This window comes from Colletotrichum gloeosporioides (genome assembly GCF_011800055.1).
Source record: "Colletotrichum gloeosporioides strain Lc1 chromosome Unknown consensus_117, whole genome shotgun sequence".
In the NCBI taxonomy this organism is placed as follows: Eukaryota; Fungi; Ascomycota; class Sordariomycetes; order Glomerellales; family Glomerellaceae; genus Colletotrichum; species Colletotrichum gloeosporioides.
The window spans coordinates 1,341,546-1,368,282 of record NW_025544762.1 but is presented as its reverse complement, the minus strand read 5'-3'; the positions used below and the strand labels follow the sequence as shown (position 1 = coordinate 1,368,282).

Sequence of the window (26,737 nt, the reverse complement as noted above, 5' to 3'; positions counted from 1 at the left end):
CGACGCCGACGTCCGATTCTCCTTTCAAGATCTTGACGCGCCGCCTCCAAATAGCTATATCCAACCTCGATGCTTTTTCGCTGCCATACGCTGCTACCAGCCACCCGGTAGTCTTTCCTCGACTTCCCTTGCTCTCCGGGCCCCGAGCCCCCCGACGCCATGAACGCGATCCAGCAAAAATGTCGCCCGAAGCATCAGGTCTTGGTCCTGAAGTGCTATCCGCGGACGACAAAGGGCGCTGTTGATGTCAAGCCCAATTCCAGCGAGCTGAGCTACTTGCTGTTCTATGCTACTTCGCGACGCTCCAAAATCCAGAAGATTGGATCCTTTCTGGAGAAAAAGACAGCCAGCGATGTCTGGCGTCAGCGCATCGGGTTCGCCCCCTGTGACTCTCGAGATGTGAGCCCTTTGCTGACAGTTGTTCGCTCAGAAATGTTCAAGTTACTCTGCGAATCCTTACGGCTTTGATCGAAAAGGCCCCGAAGGACCTGCCGCTTGTTGCTCCCAATGTGTTGAAAATTCTCGACCTCATCCTCGGCTCCAAGGATATAACCATGGTCGAGGCATCTATCCCTACTTTTGAAGCCTTCTGCGAGAACCACGATACATCGTCTTCCTTCGCCGACCAAGCCTATCTCGCCCAGTACGAATCCATCGTCCGCACCTATGCCTCCCTCGCCTCCACCCGCCAAAACCCTGGAAAGGGAGCCTCCAGCAAACCCGTGCTAATGCGATGGAGGAACGCTGGCTTGGAAGCAATCAGGAGCGTGTCCTCATCTGAGGCTTTATCGTCTGTTACTGGCCGTCAGTTTGATGTTATTGTTCCCGTCATATTGGACAATCTGTGGTGGGACGATGACGAGCTTCTGGAGACCATACTTGGGCGGATACGGATGGAGGAGAAGGTCCAAACAGAAAAGCTTCGCCGTAGGACGAGCGTTGCGACTCAAGGGACCGGTGAAACAGGCGAGGCAAACCCCATTGCCTTGACAGGAACGGCCATGGATGTCGACAAGCTCGCCGAAGAGGATGTTGGTGTGCTCGCCTTGCAGTGCTTGAAGCAGATCTTCATCACGCCCAACCGACCGCAAATCCACTCCGCCACCGCCGCTCTCTTCCAGTTCATCGAGAAACGTGTTGCGAATGGCGACTCCGTTGTCAAGACAGACGAGAAATCCGCCAAGGATCATGGGTGGGCCATCAGTGTTTACGACACCATTGCACGGTGGGCGCCGGTGCAGGACCGTTACGTTATCTTGGTGACGGCCTTGGACCATCTTGTAAAAGCCCCCGTGAAGGATGACAATCTCAAGATACATCTAGTACTGACCGCCATGATTGGTTCTTTGCTGCGGTCCGACGTCAATCTCATCGGACTCAGCGCAATGGATGTCTTGCTGGGTCTGATTCAGCACATGAAAAAGCTCATTCAACTACCTGGAGGGCTCAGTAAGGGGGAGGCAGAGGCCGACGGAGGGCCACCTTCTTCGCCTCAGGCTTCTGCAGAAGTCGCTGCTCAAAGGCGGGAACTGCTTGACCGCATCCAGTCCTGCATTGGGGACCTGGCAACACACGTTTATTACGCGGATCAGATTTCAGACATGATCTCGACGATCCTACTGCGACTGAAGCCTTCCAAGTCCTCCAGCGCCAATTCATCGCCCCAGGCAGAGAACGCCGAGCCAGTTTCACAGGATGACGCAAACGGGAGTCAGACTTCGCATCTTGAGACCTACCTCTCACGTAATGTGGCCAAGACCGCAGCCTTGAAGGCTATCAAGAACATTCTTCTTGTGGCCAACCCGAGGGCGCAGATGTCTGGCAACCTGAATCTATCAAGAAATAAGGTACCCATCCAGACATGGGAAAACACGCAGTGGCTTCTGCGAGACCCGGATGGTGAGGTCAGGAAGGCTTATGTTGATGCGCTGTTAACATGGCTTGACCGAGAAACCACAGCAGCAGACTTGAAGGCTCGGGATGAGAACACTCAACATCACCGATCTTCGTTGAAGAACAGCCGCGAGCTCCAACCCGGCAGTGCCGCTCAACGAGCTGCCTCCAGCGCCTCCAACAACCGAGACAAGCCTTCCCGACATCGCTCGCACTTCCTGCAGCTTCTTCATATCGCTATCTACGACAACGCGTTGCAGTATGTTGATTACGACTACGACATGGTTCTGCTTCACGTGCTACTCAACAAACTGGTAATCCGACTGGGCGTTAATGCAGTCCAGTACGGATTGCCCATGGTATTCCGTCTGCAGGAAGACATTCCCGACGCTGAGACACCAGTGCAGAAGGTACGCCTTGGCAGTCTCGCCCACGGGTACTTCTGGGCCGTTACCGAACGATTCGACATTGAAAACTCCGTTGTCGGTCGTGCGATTACGAACGAGGTCATTCGACGCCGCAGCAAGCACTTTTGGACCGAGGGCGTTGCCATTCCCCCACCACCAATGGAAACCATCACTCCAGGCGTGCCCACGTCGCTCACCAAGATGCCTGCCAACGAGGTCGAGTCGGAAGCCCTCTTGCCATTCGATGACCGAACATCACTCGTCGAGAGCATTGCTGCAAGCTACATCGACACCAGTATCTCACCACCATCTAGCCCACCTCAATCTCCCGGACGCAACTTTTCTCATCCGATTCTTAGTTCGACGCTTAGCACAGTTCCTGCTGTTCCTGGAAACGAGTTGCCCACTGCGTTCCGTGAGCACATGCTAGCGGAATGGTCGAAAGAGTCGGCGATGCTGGCCCTTCAAGCGGGAAGCAAGTCCGAGTCGTTGGCTGGCTCAAAGACCGGCACTATGGGAACCAACCGACACTTGACGGTCAACGGCGCTAACGGACACACGGGGGCCTCCTCACCGGCCGGCAGCCAGCAAGGCCTGCGTCCAACCACCGCACAGACACACGGTGGCTTGTCTCCCATGAGCAAGCTGCGCAAGAGCAGTGTCCGCAGTGGTGTTTCGCCGTCTCCCTCTGATTCTAGCAGGGGCATTGTCGCGTCCGTCGACCAGCTCAAGGCTATTCTCACAGGGCAAGTACCAGCGACACCAATAGGCACCTCGGCCGGGCTGCACCATGACAGTGATAGCGACAGCATGGTCAGTTACGACTTCACGCCATCTGAGCTCAGCTTCAACCCGGCGACTTCGCAGGGAGAAAACGGCGGTGGGGCATCACTAGGCCGTACACGGTCGGCGTCGCAATCAAGCAAGGGCGGGCCACTAAACTCCAACCCGCTGTATGAGCAGAATGAAGGCGAGGAGGTGCCGCCAGTGCCGCCACTACCGGGGCATATCGGTGGGCTCACTTCTTCGATATCCATCCAGGATTATGCGGTGAAGCCGGCAAGGAGGGATCTAAGCAGCAGGGGCGGTGACAGTCTTTATCACGGGTCAAACAGAGGAGACATGTCGATAGTTTCGGGAGGAGGAATGGATTTGCACGAGCTTCTTAATGGGATTGACAGCCGAGCAGGGGAGCTCAGCTTGGGGAACGTCACGAAGCCGCCTTACTAATGGTAATGGATTGGGGCGAGTTCAAAATTTGTATTACTATTACACCTGGGCGTAGAAGTTTAGCGAGGCGCGATGCCGAGTGTTTGCAGCTTTAAGAAGCGTAGCTATAAGAAGCATTGTTCAAAATTGCCTCTTTTAAATTGAACGTGAGGGTATGCTCCGACAATGATGGACGACAACAATCGTAGCACTGCATTTCCCGCTCGTACACCGATCTCTCACCGAACTCATCGTCCGAGCTGGTTCCCGTCTGATGTCACCCATGCATGCAGCCAATCAGACCCCTGTTCATCGGCGGAAATCGCCGCGAAGCTACCAAAAAATAATTGAACGTCCATTTGTACATTGCGCCGTAGCTTTAACAGCTTCTGCACCACACTCCAACCAGGTGCGCAAAAAGCACACACACACATACACACGATGAAACCGACAACACGCCTACCCCTGCGCCTGCTCGCAGCCGGCAGCACCAGCACCTCGTCATTGGTGGGACGACAATGCCTCCGCACAATCTCGACGACCCCTCTCAAGCCCGCCGAGGTCGCCCCCGTAGTCGGCACGGGACCGCCGCCGGCGCCGCCCACCGCCGAGGACGACCGCACCGCGGAGCTGCGCGCGCGCGTGGAGCGGAGGAGGAGGCAGGCCGAGATGCTCAAGCAGGCGACCAACATCCGCGCCGCGGCGGACGCCAAGGCCGGGGGAGCGGCGGCCAGGGCTGCTGGGCTGAGGAGGAGGTTCTGGAACGATGTCAGTGTGCACGAGGTTGACGGTACGCATGCATCCTTCTTCCCCAGACTCTCTTGTGTGGTTTCTAACAACATGATCCAACAGGCGCCCTCCAAATCCACCTCGACGCCCGCCCCCTCCGCCACCCCGTCACAAAAGCCATCGTCCGCCTGCCCCCCTCGAAGCAGCACCTCGCCTCGGCCCTCGCAATCGAGTGGGACCTCCTCACCTCCGCCCAGCAGGCGACGAAGCAGCACCTGATCCCGCTGACCTCGCTGGTCTGCCGCGCGCTCGACATCGCCGCCGACGACGCCGGCCCCGCCGCCATCCGCCAGCAGATCGCGACGACCGTCATGCGCTACCTCGACACGGACAGCCTGCTGTGCTGGGCGCCGCCGCCGGGCGCGACGGACACGCGTAACGAGGCCGGCGAGAGCCTGCGCGACGTGCAGAAGCGCACCGCCGAGGCCGTCGTCGGGTTCCTCACCACGCACGTCTGGCCCGGCATCGAGATCGGCCCCGTGCTGGACGGCGACGCCATCATGCCCCAGCCGCAGGCCGATGGCGTGCGGGAGGTCGTGCAGGGCTGGGTCATGGGCCTGGACGTGTGGGAGATTGCCGGGCTGGAGAGGGCTGTGTTGGCGGGCAAGAGCCTGATCGGGGCGGCGCGGTTGGTTGTGGAGTGGAGCGAGGGGCCGAACGCGGGCCGGGTGGACGGGGTGGAGCGGTTCGGGGTCGAGGAGGCTGCGACGGCGAGCAGTCTGGAGGTGTCGTGGCAGACTGGCTCATGGGGCGAGGTCGAGGACACGCACGATGTTGAGAAGGAGGACCTGAGGAGGCAGTTGGGCAGCGTTGTCCTCCTTGTCTCTGGCACGAACCGCAAGTGAGGGACGAATAGAAGAAAATAGAATTGTACATCACCAGCAGCTCGTGGAGGGCTTGTGAGAGTAATAGACAAAAGTGAACATGACCAAAAACGAAATGCTCCATGGGAATATGAGGGGGGAAAGTTCGACAGCGCTGGGTTTCGAACTGGGGCGCTTGAGAGGATAATCACGGTCTCTGTGTTCAGCTGGCTGACTAGTTCTACCATAATGGGCATATTCACGGCCGCTTATTCCAAGTCGGTTGTTGGGAATCTTGGGCACCAGCCACCCTATACGGCTTGCGGCCTGTGAAGGTGAACTGGAGGTCAGCTGCCCACCCCTCGAAGCCCAAGTCACAAATCGCTTGTCAGCCTACGAGTCTTGACAGGCCGAAGCGTAGTCGAGGCCATCACATGGAAGACTGCAATGAGGTACACATCACTAACACGACATTCAGGGTAACAATCGTCTCGTCATTGATCAATCCCTAAAAGCCCACCAGCAGCTCCCTCGAGCCGCGAGGTCCGACTTGTTGCAACAAAAAAAGGTAGTAAAACTCTCTCAACACAGAAAATCAACCGAGAAGAAAAAGGAAGACTCCTATTGATCCCCTTTGCATTTCATCTCTCCCCTTTTTGTTTCCGAGCCAGCTCGCCCGTCTCGATCATCAAAACGTCTCGTCTTTTTTGCCTTGGAATTTTCTTCGTCTTGACCAACGTCCGAAACAAGCACTCTCGGAACAAATAAAACTGCGGGAAGCGTAGAACCGCACAAAAATATTGTACATTATTTTAGAGAAAGGAAAGAAAAGAAGCAGCGTTAAGAAGCAGGCACGTATGCCAACTTTGCCAATTCATCCACCCATCTTAAGAGAATAAAATAGACCTTGTCGCGCCCCATCTTGCTTTCGTACGTGTCCACGGCCAAAGGAGCAAGCAGAACTGGTCGTGATTGTAGTGTATCATCAGAAAAGTCCATGCGCAAAGAAAAGAAAAAGGAGAATCAAAATCAAAAAGCGCGGGGGGAATTAAAGCGAAGGTTGTTTCGTCATGAATACGTGGAATCATTGCGAAACCAAGACCGGAGTCAACCAGAAGCAGCGGTGCATGAAAAGCAAAACCCCAAAATCCCGTGAACTCCTCCCGCCTGGGAACGACTGCCCCGAAGTAGGCAAAGAATGTACAGTAGGTAATGGAAGACGCCTGGCAGCCGTCATGAAGCGAAGCGAGAGTTCATCCGCCGCAAAACGCCAGACTAAGGCCGGTCGGGTCGGCTTTTGGTCTTCGCTCGGTCGTTATCCGCCTGCTCGTCAACGTCAAGACGCTTTCGCCAGTCGGCGAGGCTCTCGCTAAGACCCAGTCCGACCTCTTCGTCTTTCCTCGTGGGAGTCGTGGCACCCTCAAAGTCAAAGGTGTTGCTCAGTCGGTAGTTCTTGTTGGTGGCTTCCCAGTGAGTGCGCAGGGTCTCGAGTTCGTTGGCCAAATTGTCCAAAGCAGTGCTGTTGCGCCCTTCGACACCGCCAGCACCGCCGTACGAGCTTTCGGCGTCAGAGCTGTCCTGACGTTGGTGGCCAATGCTGTTCCCATTGGTGGGCCGAGCCGTCTCCTCCGAAGTCATGCTGGGGGCCTGTCTGCTCTGGCGACGGTAGCTGTCAACGGATGACTCGACTTGGTCCAAGAGAAGTGAGACCTTCTGCTCGGCGTCCTGAGCTCGGCGCTCGAGAAGGTTGTTTTCCTGCTGGAGCTCTTCCAGGTCTCGGCGGTTCACGGCTAGCTTGCGAGAGGCCTCTTCGGCATCCTTGAGAGCACCCTCACGCTGCTTCTTGCTATCCTCCAACTCCTTCCTGACGATGAGCAGCTGGTTCTCGAGCTTCTCGGTCGAAGCTTGAAGGTCTTCCTCGAGGCTCTCGATCTTCTCCTGCAGAATATGACGCTCACTCTCCCAGTTAGCAGGGGCATCTCCTCCAGCGTTGCCACCAGAAGACTCCACGCGCTCCTCGAGCTCAAGGAGCTCGGACTTGAGACGATTGTTCTCAGTCTTGTATCTAGAGAGCTGTTCCTTCAGTTGCTTCAGCATCTTTTCAGTGCCCTTAACATAGTGCACAGCAGACTGATAGTCGTTCTCAAGTTGGGTGAGCTTCTCGCGATAGGCGGCCTCGGTGGCCTCCTGCTGCGCGACCGCACGTTGCGCGCTTTCTTCTTGAGCAGTGGTGGCGGCAGACAGTTGATCCTCGAGATCACGGATGCGTGCCTGCTCCGGAGTGTTCACACGGGGGCTGCCAATGCTGCGAGTCCGGGCCATGTTTGTGGGGCTAATACCGCGCTCCACGAGAATATCCTTGAGGGTGTTATGTTGCACCGTCATGGCATTGGTCTCCAGCTGCTGGTTCTGGAGTTGATGCTTCAGGTCCGAGTTCCTGGCCTGCAGAGACTGTGTCTCCCTCAGAGCAGCCTGAAGCTGTCTTCTGATGGCTACACCCTCACGACTGGATTGTTCTTGGTAAACCTCAAGGCCGGCGATGCGCTCCTCGGCAGTGCGAAGCTTGTCGGCCGCTGAGTCTGCCTCCTGTTGGTATTTCTTGACCAGTGCGTTAGCGGCACTGAGCTGCTCCTGCAGAGCCTTGAGCTTCTCCGAGTCGGCCTTGCCGTCGGATCCGAGATCTCTCGTGGTAACCTTGTCGAAGCCGGCGAGGATGGCCTGCTGGTGTGTTCTAGCCTCATTGGCATGCTTTTCGGCCAGCTCCTCAGCATCGCGCAGCCTCTGTGTCGCCGCCACAAGCTCGGCAGTTCTAGTCTCATGCTCTGACTTGAGCTTGGTAAGCTTAGACTCAAGCTTCTCCCGTTGTGCGCGTTCCTCCTCCAATTTGCTCTCGAGATGCGCCTTCATTTCCACAGACGCTGCCATGGCCTCGCGTAGAGAGTCGAAGGTGTTGTTTTGCTCCTTCGAGTTGCCGACTGATTCGTTGTACTTCTTTTCAAAGTCCTCTCTTTCAACCTTCAGTAGTTGCATAGCTGCCATGGCCTCCGTGTACTGCACGGCCTGTTCCCTCGCCTCTTTCTGAACCATGTGCAACTCCGCCTTCAATTGCTCCAAATCCGTTGAAGTCATGGTCTTGTACGACTCGAGCTCACTCATGCGTTTCTGGGAAGCGTTCGTTGTGTCGTCAGCGAGCTGTCGGGCACGCTTCTCAGCTTCAAGTTCAGATTTCAGCATTTCCACCTGGGCTTGGAGATCCTTCTGGTAGTTCAAGGCGTAAGCCAGCTTGCGGCTGATTTCGGTTGAACGGTCATCAACATCCCGCTCGCCATCAAGCTGCGGCGTGCTTGCAACGCTGCCGCCGACTTGGGCAACGAGCTTGGCCTTGGCGTAGACAGCTTCTTGAATGGCAGCGTCGCGTTGCTTCTCGGCTTCGGCGATCTGTTTGGCGGCAAGAATGGCTTGCTTGTCAACGGAGGCCTGGACATTGGCAAGCTCTGTGCGCATAGCTAGAAGCGCCTCAATCAGTGGCTTGTCCTCATCATCGAACGTCTCCGCGGCCCTGCTGTCGAGAACAGGACTTAAGCTTGCGTTCGGGACATATCCCGCCTTGCGCGCAAGCTCGAGTTCTGAGGCATACCAAGCATTGCGGTTCCTGGCCGTATCCAATTCCTTTAGCAAAGCCACAGTCTGGGAGTTGCGGCCCGAGGACCTGCGGTTCAGAGGGTTGCTTGGTTGACGGGTGGGAGGAGGCGGGGACGCGGGGCGATTTGCTTGTGCCTGCAGTACCTGTTGCTGCAGCTGTGGCGATACTTGCTGCGGTGGTGTCGGTTGCTGCTGTTGAGGCGGTGGCTGTTGCGGAGGCAGTTGTTGCTGCTGCGGAGGCGGTTGTAGTTGCTGAAGCTGAGGCTGAGGCTGAGGCTGAGGCTGCGGCTGCGGCTGGGACGGAGGCTGGACCGCCTTCAATCCGGGCTCAGTTGTGCTGTCCACCGAGTTTCCAGAGCGGCTGCCTTGTCTGGACTTGGTCTTCGCAGCTTCACTAGGCCCTTGTTCTGATCGAGAGCCACTTCTCTTCACTTGCTCCTGGGGAGTGCGACGACCGTTTGTCACAGGGATTTCGGCCTCCTTAGGACCCGGCTCCTTGACCTCTTTGATGACCGGCGATTGACTTTGCGCAAGCTGAGGAGATCCGACCGAGCCATCTCTCTCTGACGATTGCCCACGGATTCTGCCAACGTTGGAAGGCTGATTAGGCTTCGCGGGTGTGGGTCCTGAAGGGGGCGGTCCGGCGGGAGGCGACGCGGCAGCGGATCTCGGTACCTTGGACATGTTGTTAATAGCGGCTGGGTTGTTATTGGGTTCCGCTCCGTTGGGTCCTCTCATGCCATTAGGAGGGCTGCTCATCGCATTGGCGTCCCGAGGAGCCCCAACCAATTTTCTTTGATCAGGAGGGCCGTTGGAACCATCGCGAGAAAGCAGGTTCCTAGTCTCGGCCGCTGCACTGGGCCTCCTTGCACCTTGTATCCTCTGCTGCTGCTGTGGTCCGACTGTCTGCTGAGCCTGTGCATCGTTCGGGTATCGAATCTTGGTGGTGTCGAGCATGTAGACGATGCCGAGGTCGCCGACGCTGGCGGGTGATGAGCTGGGCTCGCCCCCGACCACCACTACGGCCTTGCCGACGGTGGTCATGCTGTGACCTGAGCGTGGGGAAGGTGACGGGCCCATGTTCTGGAAGGTATACCAGCGACGGGATGTGATTCTAAAAGCGGCCAGGTCTCCAAGGTCGGCTCCCTCCTCTGTGCGTCCACCGAAAATGTACATCACATCGTCGACAATTGCCGCGGCGTGGCCTTCGCGAGGAACAGGGATGTATCCGATGCAATCCAGCTGTGACCATTCGTTTGTGGCGGGATCGTAGCTCCAAACGTCGTTGAACCATTGGTATCCGTTGGTACCGCCAAACCTACACCGTTTATCAGTATCTCGCGCTTCGTTGGCTGTAAGCAATACCTACAGATACATCTTGTCATTGAACGTCACCACGGAGTGGTTGGTACGGGCGGCGGGGATCTTGCCCACAGCCGGACCTCCACTCTCGGTATTCTGAATCAACATCTCCCAACGGTTGTTTGGCATTTGCAGTTGGTTCAGATCAAAGGCGGAGAGGTCGTTCATGAAGTAGCCCTCAATCTGACCACCAAAGATGTAGATCTTGGAGCCGAGTATGTTGAGGGAGTGGCCGTAACGGCCAGACGGTCTGGTGCCGGCGGGAAGAGCTCTCGACCATTGCCTCGTAGCTGCCTCTAATTAGTTACTGTTCAGGGCCGAAGAGGCTCCTATTCTGGGGCTGTGACGGCGCAGCTTACATGTGTTGAGAAGGTATAGTGTCTCATCCAAAACATCCATCTCGTCAACCTTGGTATCGCCACCGTAGACAATGAAGGCGTTGCCGACGAGCAAACTCGCGTGGCCAACTCTTGGCCCAGGGCCCTCAGCAGTCGTCGCAAGAGGGTAGCAAGCCATATTTTGACCAGCCTCGATCATCCAGAGATCGCCCTTGACGGTTGAACTATTGATCAGACCGCCCATCACGTAGATGTCACCCTCCTTGGAGGAAACCGAGTTGACAGCGGCGCCATATCGGGGGAAGGGGCTCGGGTGCGATGATGTGTAGGTCAGTCGTCGTTGCGACCAGGGGTAAAGCGACGCATTCGGGTTCATCATTTGCTGTTGCTGAGGCGAAATGTTTTGCTGGGAAACTGGGGGGCCATTCCGAAGCTGCAAATCCGAGTCAATCAGCAGTGTCCGGTAAGAACGTTGCGCACGCAAATATTCAGCAAACTTACCGGGAGATCGCTCGAAGGCGGTTGTGATGATGTCTGGTCTACACTGGGCCCTCGCTGACGGCCGTAGCCCACGTCGGGGCTGCCAGCACCAGCGCTCCCATCATGGTCGATGGAGCCCACGCTGCCAGTCGGTGTTGAGCGTTGTGTAGCGTTCTTCTCTTCTCTTGCTATTCTCGCGCTGGCGCTCTGAATGGAACTTTGAGAACCGCCGCCACCTGAGTTGGCATCGCGGCTTGCGAGAGCTCGATCCTGGTTCTTCTTTGATTTGAAAAGGAACGCCATGACGGATCAGATCACAGCCTGCACGCTGAAGCGGCAGTGGACGGGGTGAGATCGCTCGTCGTTAGCCGTTTTCAGTGCGCCTCGAAGGGGTTGTGAATTGGATCGTGTCGGTCGTGTTTGAAATGTATGGTTTCGTGTGACGATGCTGTAAAAGTCGACTGGCGTGTCGTAAGGGCGATGCAGGGGCTGCTGCGTCGGGGTGCTATCGCCAGTTCGATGGAGTCGAGACTGCTGCAGCGCGATGAGATGCAGCGGATGCAGGAACGCAAGAACGGGAAAGGGAGTCGAGGCTCGAGTTTGCGGATGGCTGGGTTCGCATCGGTGGAGTTGTCCGGGGTAGTAGCGAGCGCGCGTTGCCTGGTGAGGACTTTCCTGCGATGTTCGACCTCGTCCTTTTTTTTGCGGTCCTCCTCGCCGGCGCAGTGAAGCGAGTAAGGGAGCGAGGGGTGAGGAAACGAGAGAAGGAGGCTGGGTTAGGCAAAGAAACGGGACGATGTCGACTCCGCGCGTACAAAGCTGGTTTGCTGACGGGGGTTGGCCTCGTTGGATTTTAGGGGATTGGTTATTTTTTTTCTTCCTCTCCCCGGGGCGGACCCCCTTCGAATTGCCTTCGTCTCTTTCGGGGGGTCTTATTATTATTTCGGCTCGCGGGCCTTGTCCGTGGATACGGCGCTGAGACTGTCGCTGTTGCTGGCGCCGATGCTGGTCTTGACGTTGAGAGAACGTGTCGAGGTTAAGTGAAAGGAGACTGAGGCGATCAAGCAAGCAAGCAAACGGGAGGACAAGGCTGGAGGGAAAGACTGCTGTGTATCAAGTCGCTCGTTGCCTCTCCTTGGCGCAAATGTAAAAGGAGGTTTTGGGAAATGCCACAATGGGGATTGGAGAGCGAGAAGTGATGGGGATGCAGGCAGTTGCCAGCGGCACGGCAGCAGTGGACAGGGCACCCAGCATTAGCGGCAGCGGCACCCAGGCAAAGCAGAGCAAAGCAAAGCAATGCACCTCACGGTCTACAGTCCAAAGCAGAAGCAGGCCACCCACCTGCAGCTGCTCACGGTCCTCAGGGCACCCACTGCCCTTTGGCAGCCCAAGGAGGACCTCAGAGTTGGGTACCTGAAGTTCCATGTCTGCGAGAGCCCACCTCACACATGCGCTGAAGGAGGTGGTGCAGTGCCAGTCGGGCCAGTTGGTGGTGTCCAGCTCCCCCCGTTTTGGGGCTGCTGTTCCTGCACTGACTGGCTCCGTCGGGTCGCTGCGCTGGCCTGTTCTCCGCCCACCCACGCCCACTGCCAAATGCCCGCCTTGCACTGCGCGCTGCACCTGCCTAGGGGCTTGTCCTTCAGCCGACCTCAGCCAATGGGATCCCACGCAGCTTGTGTTCCGCTCGCTTGTGCATGGCCGGGGGGGGTGTAGGGGGCTAGCAGTCTGTAGGGGAGGTGGCCCGTAGGGAACGGCACAGCACCAGGCCAAAAAGAAAATAATGGGAAACTTTTTTAGAGGAGAGGAGCACGGGGAGGCTGCAGGCGCCTTCGTTACGGTGGGGTGAAGAAGGACGAGGGATGGGAGAGAGGATCCTCGGACATCAGGCGGGACATCGGGAATACACCTCGAGACACGTGGCTTGGGCAGTCATCCGTAGGGCTCATCTTGTAACTGTGCGGTACCTGACCTCACCTCACCTCACTTTTTGTCGGTCTCCCCTCTGCACGGTGGCCTGTGACCCGTTTATTGCGAAAGGGGCTGGCGAACGAGGGAACTCCAACTGGGCAATTGCACCGCAACACTGTCTGGTTCCTGACAGCCAGTCCCCTCTCCCCAACCCACACACGATGGATAGCGAAGTGCCCAAGAGGACCACAGTCCACTCTGGCTGCCGGGGCATGTACTCCCAGGTACCTGACTTTGACCGTCTCTGGTTTGGTACCAAACGCCCCCAGGTATTTAAAGATCTTGATGGAGACTCAAGGTTCTATTAAGGGCTCCTTTGGCACGACCTGATGCGTTCCGTTGACTGAGTCGAGAGCCCCCAAGTCGACACTTGTTGCTGTGCCTGCCTATTGTGTGTGCAATTACGTCTGCCTGTTTGGTGTGTTGGACTGCTCCCTCAGCAGCAGCAGCAGCAGCATCATCATCACTCATCAGCCTCTCTTGTGCCTGGCATCATCCTTCCATCGCGACATCGCAAGCCCATCCGCAGATCCGAACTGCAACCCGCCAAGTCCCATGTGAGAGTTGCCGTCAAAGCCAACTCTCAGCCTTCTGACAGTGATCGTCCGGACACGCCCGACGTTTGTCTTTGTTTGGCTGTTTGGTTTCTCTCGGCTGTCCAGCAGTCAGACACATCCTGGGCTCGGCTGCTGTTGTAGTGTAGAGTCCCACGTCCACGCCGCAATCCCGGCAGCAACGAATCTGGGTGCCACGCGCCGTCCTTGTTATCACCGTAGTATCGCCTCCATCAACGCTCCCACCGCTGTCCCCAGTCCGATGCCACGGGACGTTGCAGATCATAGGTCTCTGAGTCGGGCGACCTCCGTCTTGTATTGCCAGTCTGACGTTGCTGACGTCCGTGGTCCCGTATTGCACAACCGTATTCTGTGCCACGCCAGCCAGAGCTCAAAGTCAATCGGTCGTCCAAGACGACACCTAGGTATTTCTTCTGAACAAACATCAAGTCTCGGCCTAAGACATGGGCACACACATGACGTCCAGTATGGAGCGCCTGGCATTCCCCGCTGCCACCCCCGAGACCCTTTCGCCGCGCAAAAAGTATGAAAAAGAACGGTTAAGGCCGACTTGCTCAAACAACTTTTCTTGGCTCCAGAGAGGTCGCGACGCTGTTGCTTTGAGAAAGTGCAAAGGACCCGCCTCGTCCCTTTCTGACGTATGTACATGTCTCTGACGGGCAGAAGCGAGGCAGTCGAATGGCCCGAGGGCGCAGGAATTCATGAAAATCCCAATCTGCTTCGCCCTTGTTCCTGGCCAGAGCGACAAAAGCAGAATAGGAAAAGAAGATGAGGCTCGGAGCAATTGCCTCTGAGCAGAATTCTTCCACAGGACTTTCCTTTAATGGGCCGGGCTGGTCCTAGGGGTGCCTCCTCCGTCGCAGCGAAAGAGGGCGGTTCCATTGAGAACAATTTCCCTTCAAGGGGGTCCATTTGCCATGAGGTGGTGCGTTTCATGTCCCCTAAACCCCCAACGCCATTCGACCGTCTTCAGGTACACGGACTCCCAGAGACTTCGAAGACCGGCAGCGGCCGCAGGTTTTGGACGGTTGAGAACAGGACGACGGGAATACTTTCCGGGCGGCAGACTTGGCTGGAGACGGCGAGGAGATCCATAGCCGTACACTGTGTGTAGACCACGGTCCGCTGGCGAGACAGTGATAATGGAGGAGTCTTAAGGTGAGGGTTCGAGGTACGTGCTCCACACCATAGACGTTGAGGTATCTTGCCGTACTACGCCTTGGCTTGGGTCCGGATGCCGGCCTAAAGACTCTAGGAGGGATGAGCAGCCGTGGCGCTGAGACCGAGGCTTCGATGGAATGCGCGCGGAATGTTGGTAAATTAACCTACATGTTAGCCTGGCTGCTAAATCGCCAAAAAGAATGCTGCAATGAGATGGCGCGTCTGAGAATAAGATGCGACATTCTGGTGAGCTTGCGCTTGAGCTCTAGCGCAGGCCTGAAGCAGACGAGAGCCGGAGAGAAGGGCCACGCGGCGCCATCCAACTCTGATCGTGGCCTACTCTGCAGGTGTCCATAAGGTAGAGGGAGGGAACGCGCGGGAGGAAGAGGGACTGGACGGAAGAGACTGGACGGGAGAGACGCGGAACGGTAGTGAGGCTCGTGTTGGAGCAGGGAGAGTCCAGGACCGAGCCGAGAAAACAAACAGGATGGACCCTCACGATCGCATCTGAGAGCGCATGGACGCATCGGCCGACCACGAACCGACTAGTCCATCTTATAAGGCCGTGAGTGATAAGAAAAGACCAGCCGCATTGGGGCTTCAAGCATAAACCGTCTCAACAACGATGGCCCTGTTCGGCTTCCTGTGGAGCAGAAGCCGCAGCCCTGGGCGTCGTCGGCGGCGTCGTCAGCAGCAGAAACGGACGATGGACGTCAAAAAAACAGAAACAGAACCAGAACCAGAACCTCAACCAGCGGACATCAGCGACAGGTGCAACCGGGTCCGAATGACACCCCTTACACTTGTGTAAGAAGATAAGGTATGGCAGCAGATTTGGAGGCACGTAAACGGGCGGTATGACGTGCGTGAGTCTGGGTACCTTATGGAGAGACTGAAAGAGAGAGGCGACGATCCACCATGAAAAGGAAATGACATCCCCGCAGAACAGACTGAGGAGGGAAGGATAAGAATTGAAAGGGAAGCAAGAAGGAAGAGCAGTAGAAAATGAGCCAACCGTTTGGGCGAGACAATGTTTCTCAAGCGCCCGCGTTCCCGCAAGCCAATTCCCCACCGTTCCAGGGGAAAGTGCCCCAAGGTCCAAGGAACGTTGCGTATTCTCCGATTTGCTAAGACGGAGAGAGCTGCGATGATCCCGCTTGGTGCCGTTTGGAGCGGCAGTGTAAACATTGGCGATCGTAGCAAGACTCTCATTCGGGTCTGATGTGGACGTCTGTTGTTTCCCCACGACAAGATGCTTCTGAGTTGCTGAGTACCTTATCTGATGCGATTGTCTGTTTTCGCCTCTGTGCCCACCTCAATCAGGTGTGCCTTACCTTGATGAAATGAGTCTCGGAAGCTTTGATTGGCTAGCCACCGAGACAATTGTTGCGCGGTGCAGCAGGAAGCGAGAGCGCGCGAATGAGTGGTTGGACGAGGAAGGTCAGGTGAAGATGCCGGCTACCGAATCCAATTGGCCCAGCACATCTTGCAAATGGACCGTGCGTCCGGTCGAGGTGTCGCTCGCTTACCTCATCCGCCGATGCGGGAGCGGATGTTGAAGTGGTGCTAGCTGGACTGGCGGCGCGGGCGGCGGATGGTGTCGCCAGCGAAGATGCGGAGAGGCGGAGCTGAAAGGCGGTCAGGCCCAGGTCAGTCGCTGTTCCAAACTTCCATTGCTTCCATCCACGGGGTCGGTCATCTCAGGACCTCGGTCTGTACCGACACCGATGCCACCCACGGCCTGAGGTCACGGTCGGCTGGCCTCCACTCCTGCTGCTCAGTCCCGACATCACACTTCTGGGGTGCACGCCGTAGCATTAGATGAACTGCTTCACATGTCATGTTGACGATTTCTATCTCCCGTCGGACAGCGCTTCGGGCATCGATGGAATTGAGAACCGAGTTGCTCGCTAGGTACCTAGAAGCACTTGTTAGACTCCTAAAAATTGCTAGAAAGGTAGTCAATGGGAGGCAACGGCAGACACAGCTGCTGATAGGCTTGGTTGCGAGAGCTGACCTCAGCTCAAGGTCCCATTCCTATTTTTTGTGGGTTCTCCAGGCTAGACGCTGGCACTGCGCCGCCAACGCCAACCTGACCCCCAAATTCGCGTCACCGCAATCGCACGCCCAACTCTCGACTCCATCAACCTCTCCCCCGCCCGACTGCTGCAGTCCCGAAATGTCGTCGCGGTAAATGCTGGATGAAAAAAGGTGGTCCTCGCGTCAACACTGAAACTACCCACCCGTCGTCACCGAATGCACCATGACCGCTGCGACCGTGCAAGAACACCAACCTCACCCCCGTCCTTCGCCCGCCAGCCATCTCCGACAGTCGAGCTCCTCCAAGCCGCCCACGCTGTCTTCCTCTCAACCCCGCCATTACCCCAGCATATCGCGAAGGACCAACAGCACCGCGCTGCTTGGTGTTAATGGAAGTCCCACGATGCCTCCCCCTCAGCGTCCCAACGGCGCTTCTGCCTTCGCCGATGCGACGGCGCAACCCTCTCCGCCAAATGGCCACCCTCCTCTAGGCCTCCAACGATCTACGAGCCACGACGACTCCTCTGCCAGGCGCCCATCGAGCGCGCCCGGCAACAAGCAAATCCCTACCATCGGATTCCCGGCTGGCGAGCAATCCGACTCAGACAGGCCGAAGCGGCCATCAGTAAAACCGCTGCTCATGCGATCAAAGAGCGAATATGGGGGCTCCCGACAAGCCGACGAGGTCGATCACTCCGAGGAAGACATCCCGCATTGGGGCGCAAGACACGGTTTCGAAGAGTATCACGAGTCCCCGGATGTCATCGCTGCACTGGCCAATGTAAGTATACCATTTTCTCTCCTTGATCCGAATCACTTGCACGGCTTCCTTTTTCTCCATCCAAAGCTCTGCGCCTCCCCACTTGGCGGCCTTGTGGCGGCGTCCCCCAGCTAGCCGTAGTCACCGTCTGCGCGCGCCGCGGAAAGAAAGGAGACTCGTGCTTTGCTGCCGGCTTCGTACGCCATAGCTGCAGCATACTCGTCCGGATTCCAGTCCTGAGGGGCGCCGCGGGGCACCACAGCACCCGACTCCGGGTCAACATTCCATCCTTTTTGGAATCTGCGAGACCATGCAGTCACCCGGATGGATGACAACAATGGCTGTGCCAGCAGCCATGGAGACAGATGATTACCATTGCGAAGGCGCTGCTTCACTGAGCCACTGGGATCTGCTGGTATCTTTACGCATCCTGAACCGTACTGACTCCTGTTTCCAGAACTGGTACATGTACTGGACCGATAAACGACACGAGACGACCGGCAAACCGAAGGCGACGTTACACGAGTTGCAGGACTGGCGCATGCGGGACAGGCTCAAGACCGTCTCTGCTGCCCTAGCTGTGTGCCTCAACATCTCCGTCGAGCCTCCTGACCAGCTCAAGACCAACCCAGGTGCCAAGCTCGAGGCCTGGACCGACCCTACCACTCCGCCGCCCCAGAAAGCTCTTGAGAACATCGGCAAGGCACTTCAGGCGCAGTACGAAACGCTTGCCATCCGCACGCGGTACAAGCAGTATTTGGATCCCTCGGTCGAAGAAACGAAGAAGTTCTGCCAGTCTTTGCGTAGGAATGCGAAGGACGAGCGAGTCCTGCTCCACTACAACGGCCATGGAGTCCCGAAGCCTACTGCCAGTGGCGAGATCTGGGTTTTTAACAAAAACTACACACAGTACATTCCGGTGTCACTGTACGATCTTCAGCAGTGGTTGCACGCCCCGACGATATACGTCTGGGACTGTTCCGAAGCTGGAAACATCCTCAACAACTACCATCGTTTCGTAGAAAAGCATGAGCAAGAGGAAGACGAGGCCGCTGCGAGAGACCCGAACTACGAGAAGACTGTGTTCCAGCCATATATACACCTTGCTGCTTGCGGCGTCAAGGAGAATCTTCCGACAAACCCCCTCCTCCCAGCAGATTTGTTCACTGCTTGCCTTACGACTCCAATCGAGATGGCTCTTTGGTTCTTCGTTCTCCAGAATCCCCTCAAGACCAACATCAGCCCAGAGAGGGCCAAGAAGCTACCAGGAAGATTACAGGAGAGAAGAACGCCACTCGGTGAGCTGAACTGGATCTTTACGGCCATCACGGACACCATTGCGTGGACAACATTACCAAGACATCTGTTCCGCAAATTCTTCAGGCAGGATCTCATGGTCGCTGCGCTATTTCGCAACTTCCTCCTCGCCCAAAGGATCATGTCAGTCTATGGCTGCCACCCGCAGTCGTTCCCTGAGCTTCCTGAGACACGCCAGCATCCTCTTTGGGCGAGTTGGGATCTTGCCGTAGACATGGCTTTGGCGCAGCTTCCCATGCTCGAGAGGAAGGAGAATGAGGGCATTGACTATGAGTACCAGAACTCAACCTTCTTCACAGAGCAGCTGACGGCGTTTGATGTCTACCTGACCCGGGGCGACGCCATGTCTCAAAGGCCACCAGAGCAGCTTCCCGTTGTTCTTCAAGTTCTTCTAAGTCAGCAGCACAGAGTTAGGGCTCTGATTCTTCTCGGAAGGTTCCTTGATCTGGGGCCATGGGCTGTCCAGCTTGCTCTGAGCATAGGCATTTTCCCCTACGTATTGAAACTGCTGCAGTCAGCGGCGGCGGAGCTGAAGCCTGTCATGATCTTCATCTGGACAAGAATATTGGCAGTTGACATCACATGCCAGGGCGATCTCATCAAAGACAGTGGCTACAACTACTTTGCCCAAATCCTCAAGCCATCTGAAAGTCTGCCCGTCGTCAACGAAGCAGAGCACAAGGCTATGTGCGCTTTCATCCTGTCCATGCTCTGCAAGGACCACCGTCCCGGCCAGGGCGTGTGCAACCAAACGGACATCATGACCTACTGCTTGGTCCATCTGCAAAACCAAGAGAACCCTTTGTTGCGGCAGTGGGCTTGTCTGTGCATCAGCCAGCTGTGGCAGGAGCTCCCCGAAGCCAAATGGCGCGGTATCCGGGAGAACGCTCCAGCGAAGTTATCATTCTTGACAAAGGATCCGTGCTGCGAGGTCCGCGCAGCCATGCTCTATGCCATGACTACATTCCTTGGCATAATGGACTTGACTGATGAAGTTGCTCGCATCGAAGAGTCTATTGCCTGGACATTACTGGATATGGCCAACGATGGAAGCCCAATGGTTCGCCGGGAATTCCTCGTTTTCTTGTCTCGGTTCATCGTCCGCTTCGAGAGCAAGTTCATCGTTGCTGCGTACGAACAACTGCAAGAGGAGAGGGAGTACCTGCTGTTTCCTCCAGGCCAAGATGGCATGGATCACAAGATGGGGTTGCACTATACGCGCAAGGAGAACAGAAATCCTGACGGAACCATCAAGCCTACGGCTCACGGTTTCGCGCATAATACTGTCTTTGCTGCCTGCTGGAAGCACGCCTTGATGCTCAATGTCGACCCTCACCCCGAAGTTCAGCGCGATGCAACCATCATTGTGGACTACGTCCACCAGGCAGTCGCGACTTCGGCCATTGGTGAACATGCTCAGATCCTAATTGACGACATCCGCAAGAGGGCGAAGCGAGCTTCCACAAAGAATCACTTGAACTTGAATCAGCGAAGCACTGCCATCGGAGTCTCCAACGCCATGGCGACCCCACCGCTAGCCTCCCCGAGCTTGCTCCGCCGCACAGCGAGCTTGCTGTTCACTCTGCCTCTATTCGGCAACGATGGCAAAGCGGAAAACAGCGAGAAGCCCAACTATGGCTCACCGGCGCCCTCACCAGGACTGCAAAGGGTGGGATCCCAAAAGATCAAGGCTCCTGAGCTTGCTGCCGCGCCACCGGAACAGAGCGACCCCACGGCAATTCATGCCAACTATCACGTCGCGCCAGAGCCCGTTTCTGGTGGCTATGAGGAGAGAAAAGTGGGCGAGGAAACTCCAACGTTGCCTCTCCGAAGCACTTTCTTGGAGTGGTCCATTGAGTACTTTTGCGAGCCTCAGATGAAGCCCAGCGAGTCAGATGAGCCCGGCAGTACCGAGTACAACGAACGTCTTTGGAGAAGATCTCGCAATGATTTTATCCTGACTGAGACACAACCACTCAAGCAGTATGCTGGCAGTCACAGGTGGAACAACCAGCTTGGCATCACCAACAATGGCTCACAGCCAGCCAAGATGGAATTTCACCAGTTCGAGGACCATCTTGCCGTAGCCGACGATGGGAATACGGTCTGCGTGTGGGACTGGAAGAAGCACGCTCGACTCAGCAAGTTCTCCAATGGCAGCCCTGAAGGGTCAAGAATTAGTGACATGAAGTTCATCAACGAAGACGACCAGGCATTCCTGATGACGGGTTCGTCGGATGGCGTGATCCGGATCTACCAGAACTACGACTCTGACAAGTCCATCAACTTAGCCTCGGCATGGCGGGCTCTCACGCACATGGTACCCAGTAATGTGAACTCGGGCATGGTATTCGATTGGCAGCAGTCAACAGGTCGCGTGTTAGTGGCTGGCGATGTGAGAGTAATCCGAGTGTGGTCTGCAGCATACGAGACATGCATCATGGACATTCCCGCTCGGTCGGGGTCCTGTGTCACCTCTTTGACCTCTGATCAGATGACGGGCAACACGCTCGTCGCTGGATTTGGAGACGGTGCTGTTCGCGTTTTCGACACGCGTCTGAGAGCACAGGACTCCATGGTCAAGAAGTGGAAGGACGAGACAGACAGGCAGTGGATCAAGAGTGTCCACATGCAACGTGGCGGACAACGCGAGTTGCTTAGCGCAAGCAGGAACGGCAAGGTGAAGCTATGGGATATCCGCATGGACCGGCCACTTCAAGTTTACCAGACGACGCGAGATACTCTCCGGACAGCCAGCACCCATGAACACCTGCCGGTGTTTGCTGTGTAAGTGAACCAAGACTCAATCTTTCACGACAAGGTACTGACCAGACACTTAGTGGTACTTCTGCGCATGCCGTTAAGGTTTTCAACTTCGACGGGCATGAGTTGTCTCGCGTTGAGCCGTACTCGAGCTTCCTTCAGCAGAACAGGGGATCACCGATTGCAGCCACGTCCTTCCACCCCCATCGGCCTATTCTTGCATGTGCAGCCCGGGGCGATTACCACGTGAATCTCTTCACCTGCGAGAAGTCTGAAACGAATTCTCTGGCTGCTTAGTTCGCATCCATTGGAAGCTAAAAGGCCTTCTCTACTGTATTCTGAAAACGGCACTAGAAAGATTCCATTGCTGTATGTACCTATTACACGTTTTGCGTTCATTTCAGGGCGGCAGCATACCAGGATTGGCAATTCAGGTTTGGCGTTTGATTCGGTAGCATTGTGCACCACGGGAGAGGAAGGATTGATTGAGATATCTAATTGTAGTAACTTGCTGGCCTAAAAGCCAATTGAATCATGAAAATTGCATTGTGCTTCAAGACTACCTCAATTCCATACCAAAAAGTTTAAACTACGCGAATTGAGTCACTCCGCGAACGCCTTTGGTGCATGGGGAAGGCGCACGCGGCTTATCGATAAGCAAGAGCTCCTTACCCCACCTCTGCGCTGCCCCTCCATCGAAATATCCAGGCCGTGGTGTCACTCTTTTTTTTTTGAACAGTCACACCGAAAGCTCAGGCCACGAGAGTCACGGAATCGCCCTTTTAAACGCAACAAACCGACGGCCAACCCTCCATTCGACTCCCAATTGTTTCCTCGAAACATCAAGCTCGACCGCAAACATGGCTGACGCGCCGACCGAAAAGCCCACCGAAAACCCCGCCGCCGCTGCTGCCCCCGCCGGCGAGGAGGGTGGTGAGAAGCAGTCCAAGAAGGGAGCGAAGAAGGCCGAGGCCAAGGCGAAGAAGGAGGCCGAGAAGGCCAAGAGAGCCGCCGAGCGCCAGGCTGCTGAGGCCGCCGCGAAGGCTGCCGGCGGCGCTGGTGGTGAGGACCTGGCCAAGGACAACTACGGCGATGTCACTCCCAAGACCAAGGTCGACGCTGAGCGCGTGAACCTGAAGGCCATTGGTGACGACCACGTCGGCAAGAGCATCAAGCTCCGCGCCTGGATTCAGAACTCGCGCATGCAGGGCGCCAAGATGTGCTTCATCGAGCTCCGCGAGGAGCGCGATTGGGCTATCCAGGGCGTGATTGCGGCCAGTGCCGAGGGCAAGCCCGTTTCCAAGCAGATGGTCAAGTGGATTGGCGGCATCTCCCTGGAGTCTTTTGTGCTCATCGAGGCGACCGTTCAGAAGCCTCTCGAGCCCGTCAAGAGCTGCAAGGTCAGCAACTACGAGCTTCACATCACCAAGCTCTTCGTTGTCGCCCCTGGTCCCGAGTCCCTGGCCATGTCGCTGGCCGTCTCCAACCGCGCCATTTCCAGCTTCGACGACGAGGACCCCAACGCTCCCCCGGCTGACAAGGCCGTTGAGGAGGTTAAGGTCGGTGTTGAGGGTGTCAGCATCGACGACAGCAACGCTATGCCTAGCGCCAGCATGTCGACCCATCTCAACAATCCGGTTATGCACAAGCGCGCGGCCTGCCAACAGGCGATCGCCGACAGTAAGCTCTCCAAGACCCAAGACCAGACTATATGCTAACGATCTCAGTCCGCATGCAAGTGAGGAAGTTATTTGCTTCCTACTTGGACTCGCAGGGCTTCGTCCAGTTCGAGCCTCCCTGCCTGATTGGCGCCGCGTCTGAGGGTGGAGCCAACGTGTTCCAGCTCCCTTATTTCGAAAAGAGTGCTTGCTTGGCCCAGAGTCCGCAATTTTATAAGCAGTTCGAGATTGCCGGAGGCCGAAAGAAGGTACCAAAAATCCGTCTTCCGTCCAGAACAATTATTGACCACTCTAGGTATACTGTATCGGGCCTGTGTTTAGAGCAGAGAACAGGTACGATTTTACAACTTCGTATTTGAAAGATTCTTGCAATTCGGGCAGTGTCGAAAATCTATGCGGGCAGTACACACGTTTCCAATCAATCAGATCAATCGCATTAGCCTAACCCGACTTCACGCTGCGCACAAATGAAGCTATCGCGGCCATCTTCGGGCGTCGTTGTGTGTGTGATTGAAGTGGCGGTTCTGATTGGTTGGAAAGGTGCGTACTGTCCGAATATATCTCTGACACTGTCCGGACAGCAAAACGCATTTGATATGTTGCAAAAGCTTTGTATCTGACTTTCATCAGCAACACGCCGAGGCATCTCACTGAATTTACCGGACTTGATCTCGAGCAGGAGATCGAGGAGGACTATTCCGAAGTGATGGACACGCTTGAGAACGTACTTCTCTACATCTTCCGTGGTCTCAAAGAGAGATGTGCGGAGCAGATCGAAACTGTCCGCGCAGTCTACCCCAGCGAAGATTTCCTTCTCCCTGGTCCTGGCGAGAAGGTCCTTCGCATGACGTTCGCCGAAGGACAGAAGCTCCTCCGCGAGGAAGGCCCCGAAGAGTACCGCAACGTTTCCGACGATGAGGATATGTCTACGCCGCAGGTACGCTTGGCCCTGATCCATTCGCTTTCATGAACGTCCGCTGACACAGCACTCCAGGAGAAAGCCCTCGGCGCCCTGATCCGAAAGAAGTACAACACCGATTTCTTCGTGTTGGACAAGTTTCCCGAGGGAGCTAGACCCGTAAGTACGAACAATTCTAATTCAAAAGGAGTTGTGCTCATGACGAATTAGTTCTATGCTCTCGAGGATCCCGAGAACCCCAAGGTCACGAACGCCTACGACTTTTTCATGCGCGGTCAGGTAAGTTTTCAGAGTTGTCATCGACTCGCTGACGGCGAACTCTCCCCTTACGGTGGTGCGGGCGGCTGGCCGCTGCGAAAGTCCCTCACAGGACGAACCTACCTCTCCTACGACGGAAGAGAGAAGTTTTCAACTTACTATGGTTGGATGAGCTGACATTATCTCAGGAAATTCTGTCTGGAGGCCAGCGTATCCACATCCCCTCCGTCCTTGAGGCTCGCCTGCGCAAGAAGGGCATCGACCCCAACAGCCAGGGCATCAAGGAGTACGTCGATGTGTTCCGCAGCGCTGGTGTTCCTCCCCACGGCGGTGGCGGTATCGGTCTTGACCGTGTTGTGGCTTGGTTCCTTAACCTGCCTTCCGTCCACCTGGCGAGCTACTACCCTCGTACCCCCAAGAGACTTACGCCTTAGATGGATTAAAACGATGAAGAAGCTTTGGTGCAATACTTAGCTTAAGTCAAGAATAGAATGTATTGTCAAGATCACATGTCTCTGCGACTGAGCAGCCATCATTGCGTAACGTGACTTACGCAGTGAGGTCAAAGAACTTGGTGTTGTTACTAAGACTGTGGGTTGACAGGAGTAACGTATGTTTTGATCCAATAGACGCACTTCGAATGAGTTCTTCTAGCCGGGCAATGTCAATTAATTGTTCGGGCAGTGTCCACACACGCGAGTAATTCAATACCCTGCCGGATCCCGTATTTTTCCTGTGCTACAGCGACGATATTTCCCATGTACTTGCTTTCGTCGTCGCTATCGTCGCTATCGTCGCCCTCCATCCTCGTTATCTTTATCGCTATCCCTATCGTTTTCTCTACTACTGCCGTCCTTGTAGAAGTATGAGATACGCTAGTGGGAACATTGGCCGAATAGCCAAGTGATACTGCCCGGCCAGCATAACTCCTTCGAATACGCGAAGATACTAGCAGCTGATGGGGTTATGCCATCGTCATTTGCAAGCTTGAGTTCCTTGGAAGAAAGAAATGATCGCTGGGGATTCGAACCCCTCCTCTTTCGAGGATACCAGAACGACCTTTAGGTACCAAGCCCAAGGAATCTCAACCTATGGGCATAAACCCGTTAGGAAATAGTGAGCATAAGCTCTTCAGGAAGTGTGATGAGATTAGGCCGAAGCCAAGGCTCACGCCATTAGAAAGGTAGAAAGTTCGGCTAACGCCGGTGGAAAAGCAGGATTAAACTTGCCAGCATCGTTCTCATGATTGGTTTCCCGCGGTAAAGGCCTTGACGTAGGAACTGTAGTTAGTAGTCCAGATCTGCGCCCGCATCGTCGTCAAGGTGGAGGCCTCAGAAGGTTCGGCCTGTGAAAAAGAAATCGTCGGAATCGATGATGGACAAGTCTAGGACAAGGCTAGACCGAGAGATTCGACGTCAAAGTATGAATCCTCTTCCGTTGATTCTGACGCACTACCCTCCCCAGCAGGACCACCTCCCCTGTTCTGACGCTGGGAATCCACCAAGGCATTACCGGTCATGGTGGGTTTAATATTGGCAACATGGGCGGCATGAGTGTTTCCAGGTGTCGTGGTAGCGTGGGATGGTCTCATGTGGGCGGTATTACATGCCGGGTCTTCGGACGTGAGATGAGAGTCCGACGCAGGAGGAGGAGCTGTTGAAGCTGAAGGCGTGTTGCCTGGAGGCGTGTGGGGCGGTCTGTTCGTGGGATGCCTGTTCTGAAGAGGCAGGGTGAAGCCGGGAATTGAAAGTCGGAAAAGGATTGTACACTGACCGGTCTGCGATTTGTATGGACTGCTTGGAGAGTCCGCCCATCAAATCCCCCCTTTTTCCTCTCAAGGTTGATCTCCTTCACGAGCACCTTGCTCCATATTTGTTCTCGCACGCGATCGAAACAAAGCCCATGTTCTGCTGCTTGGCCCTCTTTGCTCTGTCATCCTTTTGTGGCCAGTAGTATATGACCTGACGCGGACGAATGATTTCGTCGACGTAGGCTTCTACCTGTGATTCCTTCTTGAACCAGTGAAGTTTCTTCAGAAAGACACCGTGACCGTTGGTCTCGCGAGGAGCCAAAGTGTCCTTGATGGTCTGAGTCGACATGTGGAAGGGAGGCATCCTGATCCGTAAGTTAGACGCAAATAAATGGAAAAAAATTAAAACAGAAATATGATTGCTTTCTTTGAGATTTTCTTGTGTGGGATTGTTAAAACTTTCGGGTGCGAAAATGTTGGAATTTCTGTCGATGAAATCGTTTCTGGTGGTGTTGTGTGGTGTGCAGGAACTTTTCAAAGGACATGCCAGTGAGATAGAGGTCCTGTCTCTAGCTACCGCGTAAGGACCTACTTGCGATCAAACTATCAGGTTTGATTGGACCT

General features: G+C 55.7%; 6 protein-coding genes across 6 annotated transcripts; 4 read left to right on the top strand and 2 right to left on the bottom strand.

Annotated features, from left to right (window-relative positions):
* Positions 1–159: 159 nt before the first annotated feature.
* GCG54_00009313 (Protein EFR3) lies at positions 160–3,530 on the top strand (the record flags this gene model as incomplete). Its single annotated transcript, XM_045409261.1, has 2 exons — positions 160–374; positions 431–3,530. 2 exons carry the CDS (start codon positions 160–162, stop codon positions 3,528–3,530), a joined length of 3,315 nt encoding a protein of 1,104 aa, XP_045256506.1.
* A 420-nt stretch (positions 3,531–3,950) lies between these two features.
* On the top strand, positions 3,951–5,143 carry GCG54_00009312 (Protein ATP12; the record flags this gene model as incomplete). The annotated part of the gene is made up of 2 exons (XM_045409260.1): positions 3,951–4,299; positions 4,362–5,143. The coding sequence occupies 2 exons, from the start codon at positions 3,951–3,953 to the stop codon at positions 5,141–5,143; spliced, it is 1,131 nt and encodes a 376-aa protein (XP_045256505.1).
* Positions 5,144–6,376: 1,233 nt separating this feature from the next.
* GCG54_00009311 (Tip elongation aberrant protein 1) lies at positions 6,377–11,226 on the bottom strand (the record flags this gene model as incomplete). Its single annotated transcript, XM_045409259.1, has 4 exons — positions 6,377–10,061; positions 10,113–10,395; positions 10,465–10,876; positions 10,945–11,226. 4 exons carry the CDS (start codon positions 11,224–11,226, stop codon positions 6,377–6,379), a joined length of 4,662 nt encoding a protein of 1,553 aa, XP_045256504.1.
* Positions 11,227–16,890: 5,664 nt separating this feature from the next.
* Positions 16,891–21,804, top strand: GCG54_00009310 (Target of rapamycin complex 1 subunit mip1; the record flags this gene model as incomplete). Its single annotated transcript, XM_045409258.1, has 3 exons — positions 16,891–17,448; positions 17,885–21,531; positions 21,585–21,804. 3 exons carry the CDS (start codon positions 16,891–16,893, stop codon positions 21,802–21,804), a joined length of 4,425 nt encoding a protein of 1,474 aa, XP_045256503.1.
* A 563-nt stretch (positions 21,805–22,367) lies between these two features.
* On the top strand, positions 22,368–24,797 carry GCG54_00009309 (Aspartate--tRNA ligase cytoplasmic; the record flags this gene model as incomplete). Its single annotated transcript, XM_045409257.1, has 7 exons — positions 22,368–23,187; positions 23,235–23,434; positions 23,482–23,519; positions 23,817–24,123; positions 24,181–24,264; positions 24,316–24,384; positions 24,552–24,797. The coding sequence occupies 7 exons, from the start codon at positions 22,368–22,370 to the stop codon at positions 24,795–24,797; spliced, it is 1,764 nt and encodes a 587-aa protein (XP_045256502.1).
* Positions 24,798–25,747: 950 nt separating this feature from the next.
* On the bottom strand, positions 25,748–26,462 carry GCG54_00009308 (uncharacterized protein; the record flags this gene model as incomplete). The annotated part of the gene is made up of 2 exons (XM_045409256.1): positions 25,748–26,080; positions 26,325–26,462. 2 exons carry the CDS (start codon positions 26,460–26,462, stop codon positions 25,748–25,750), a joined length of 471 nt encoding a protein of 156 aa, XP_045256501.1.
* Positions 26,463–26,737: the final 275 nt, after the last annotated feature.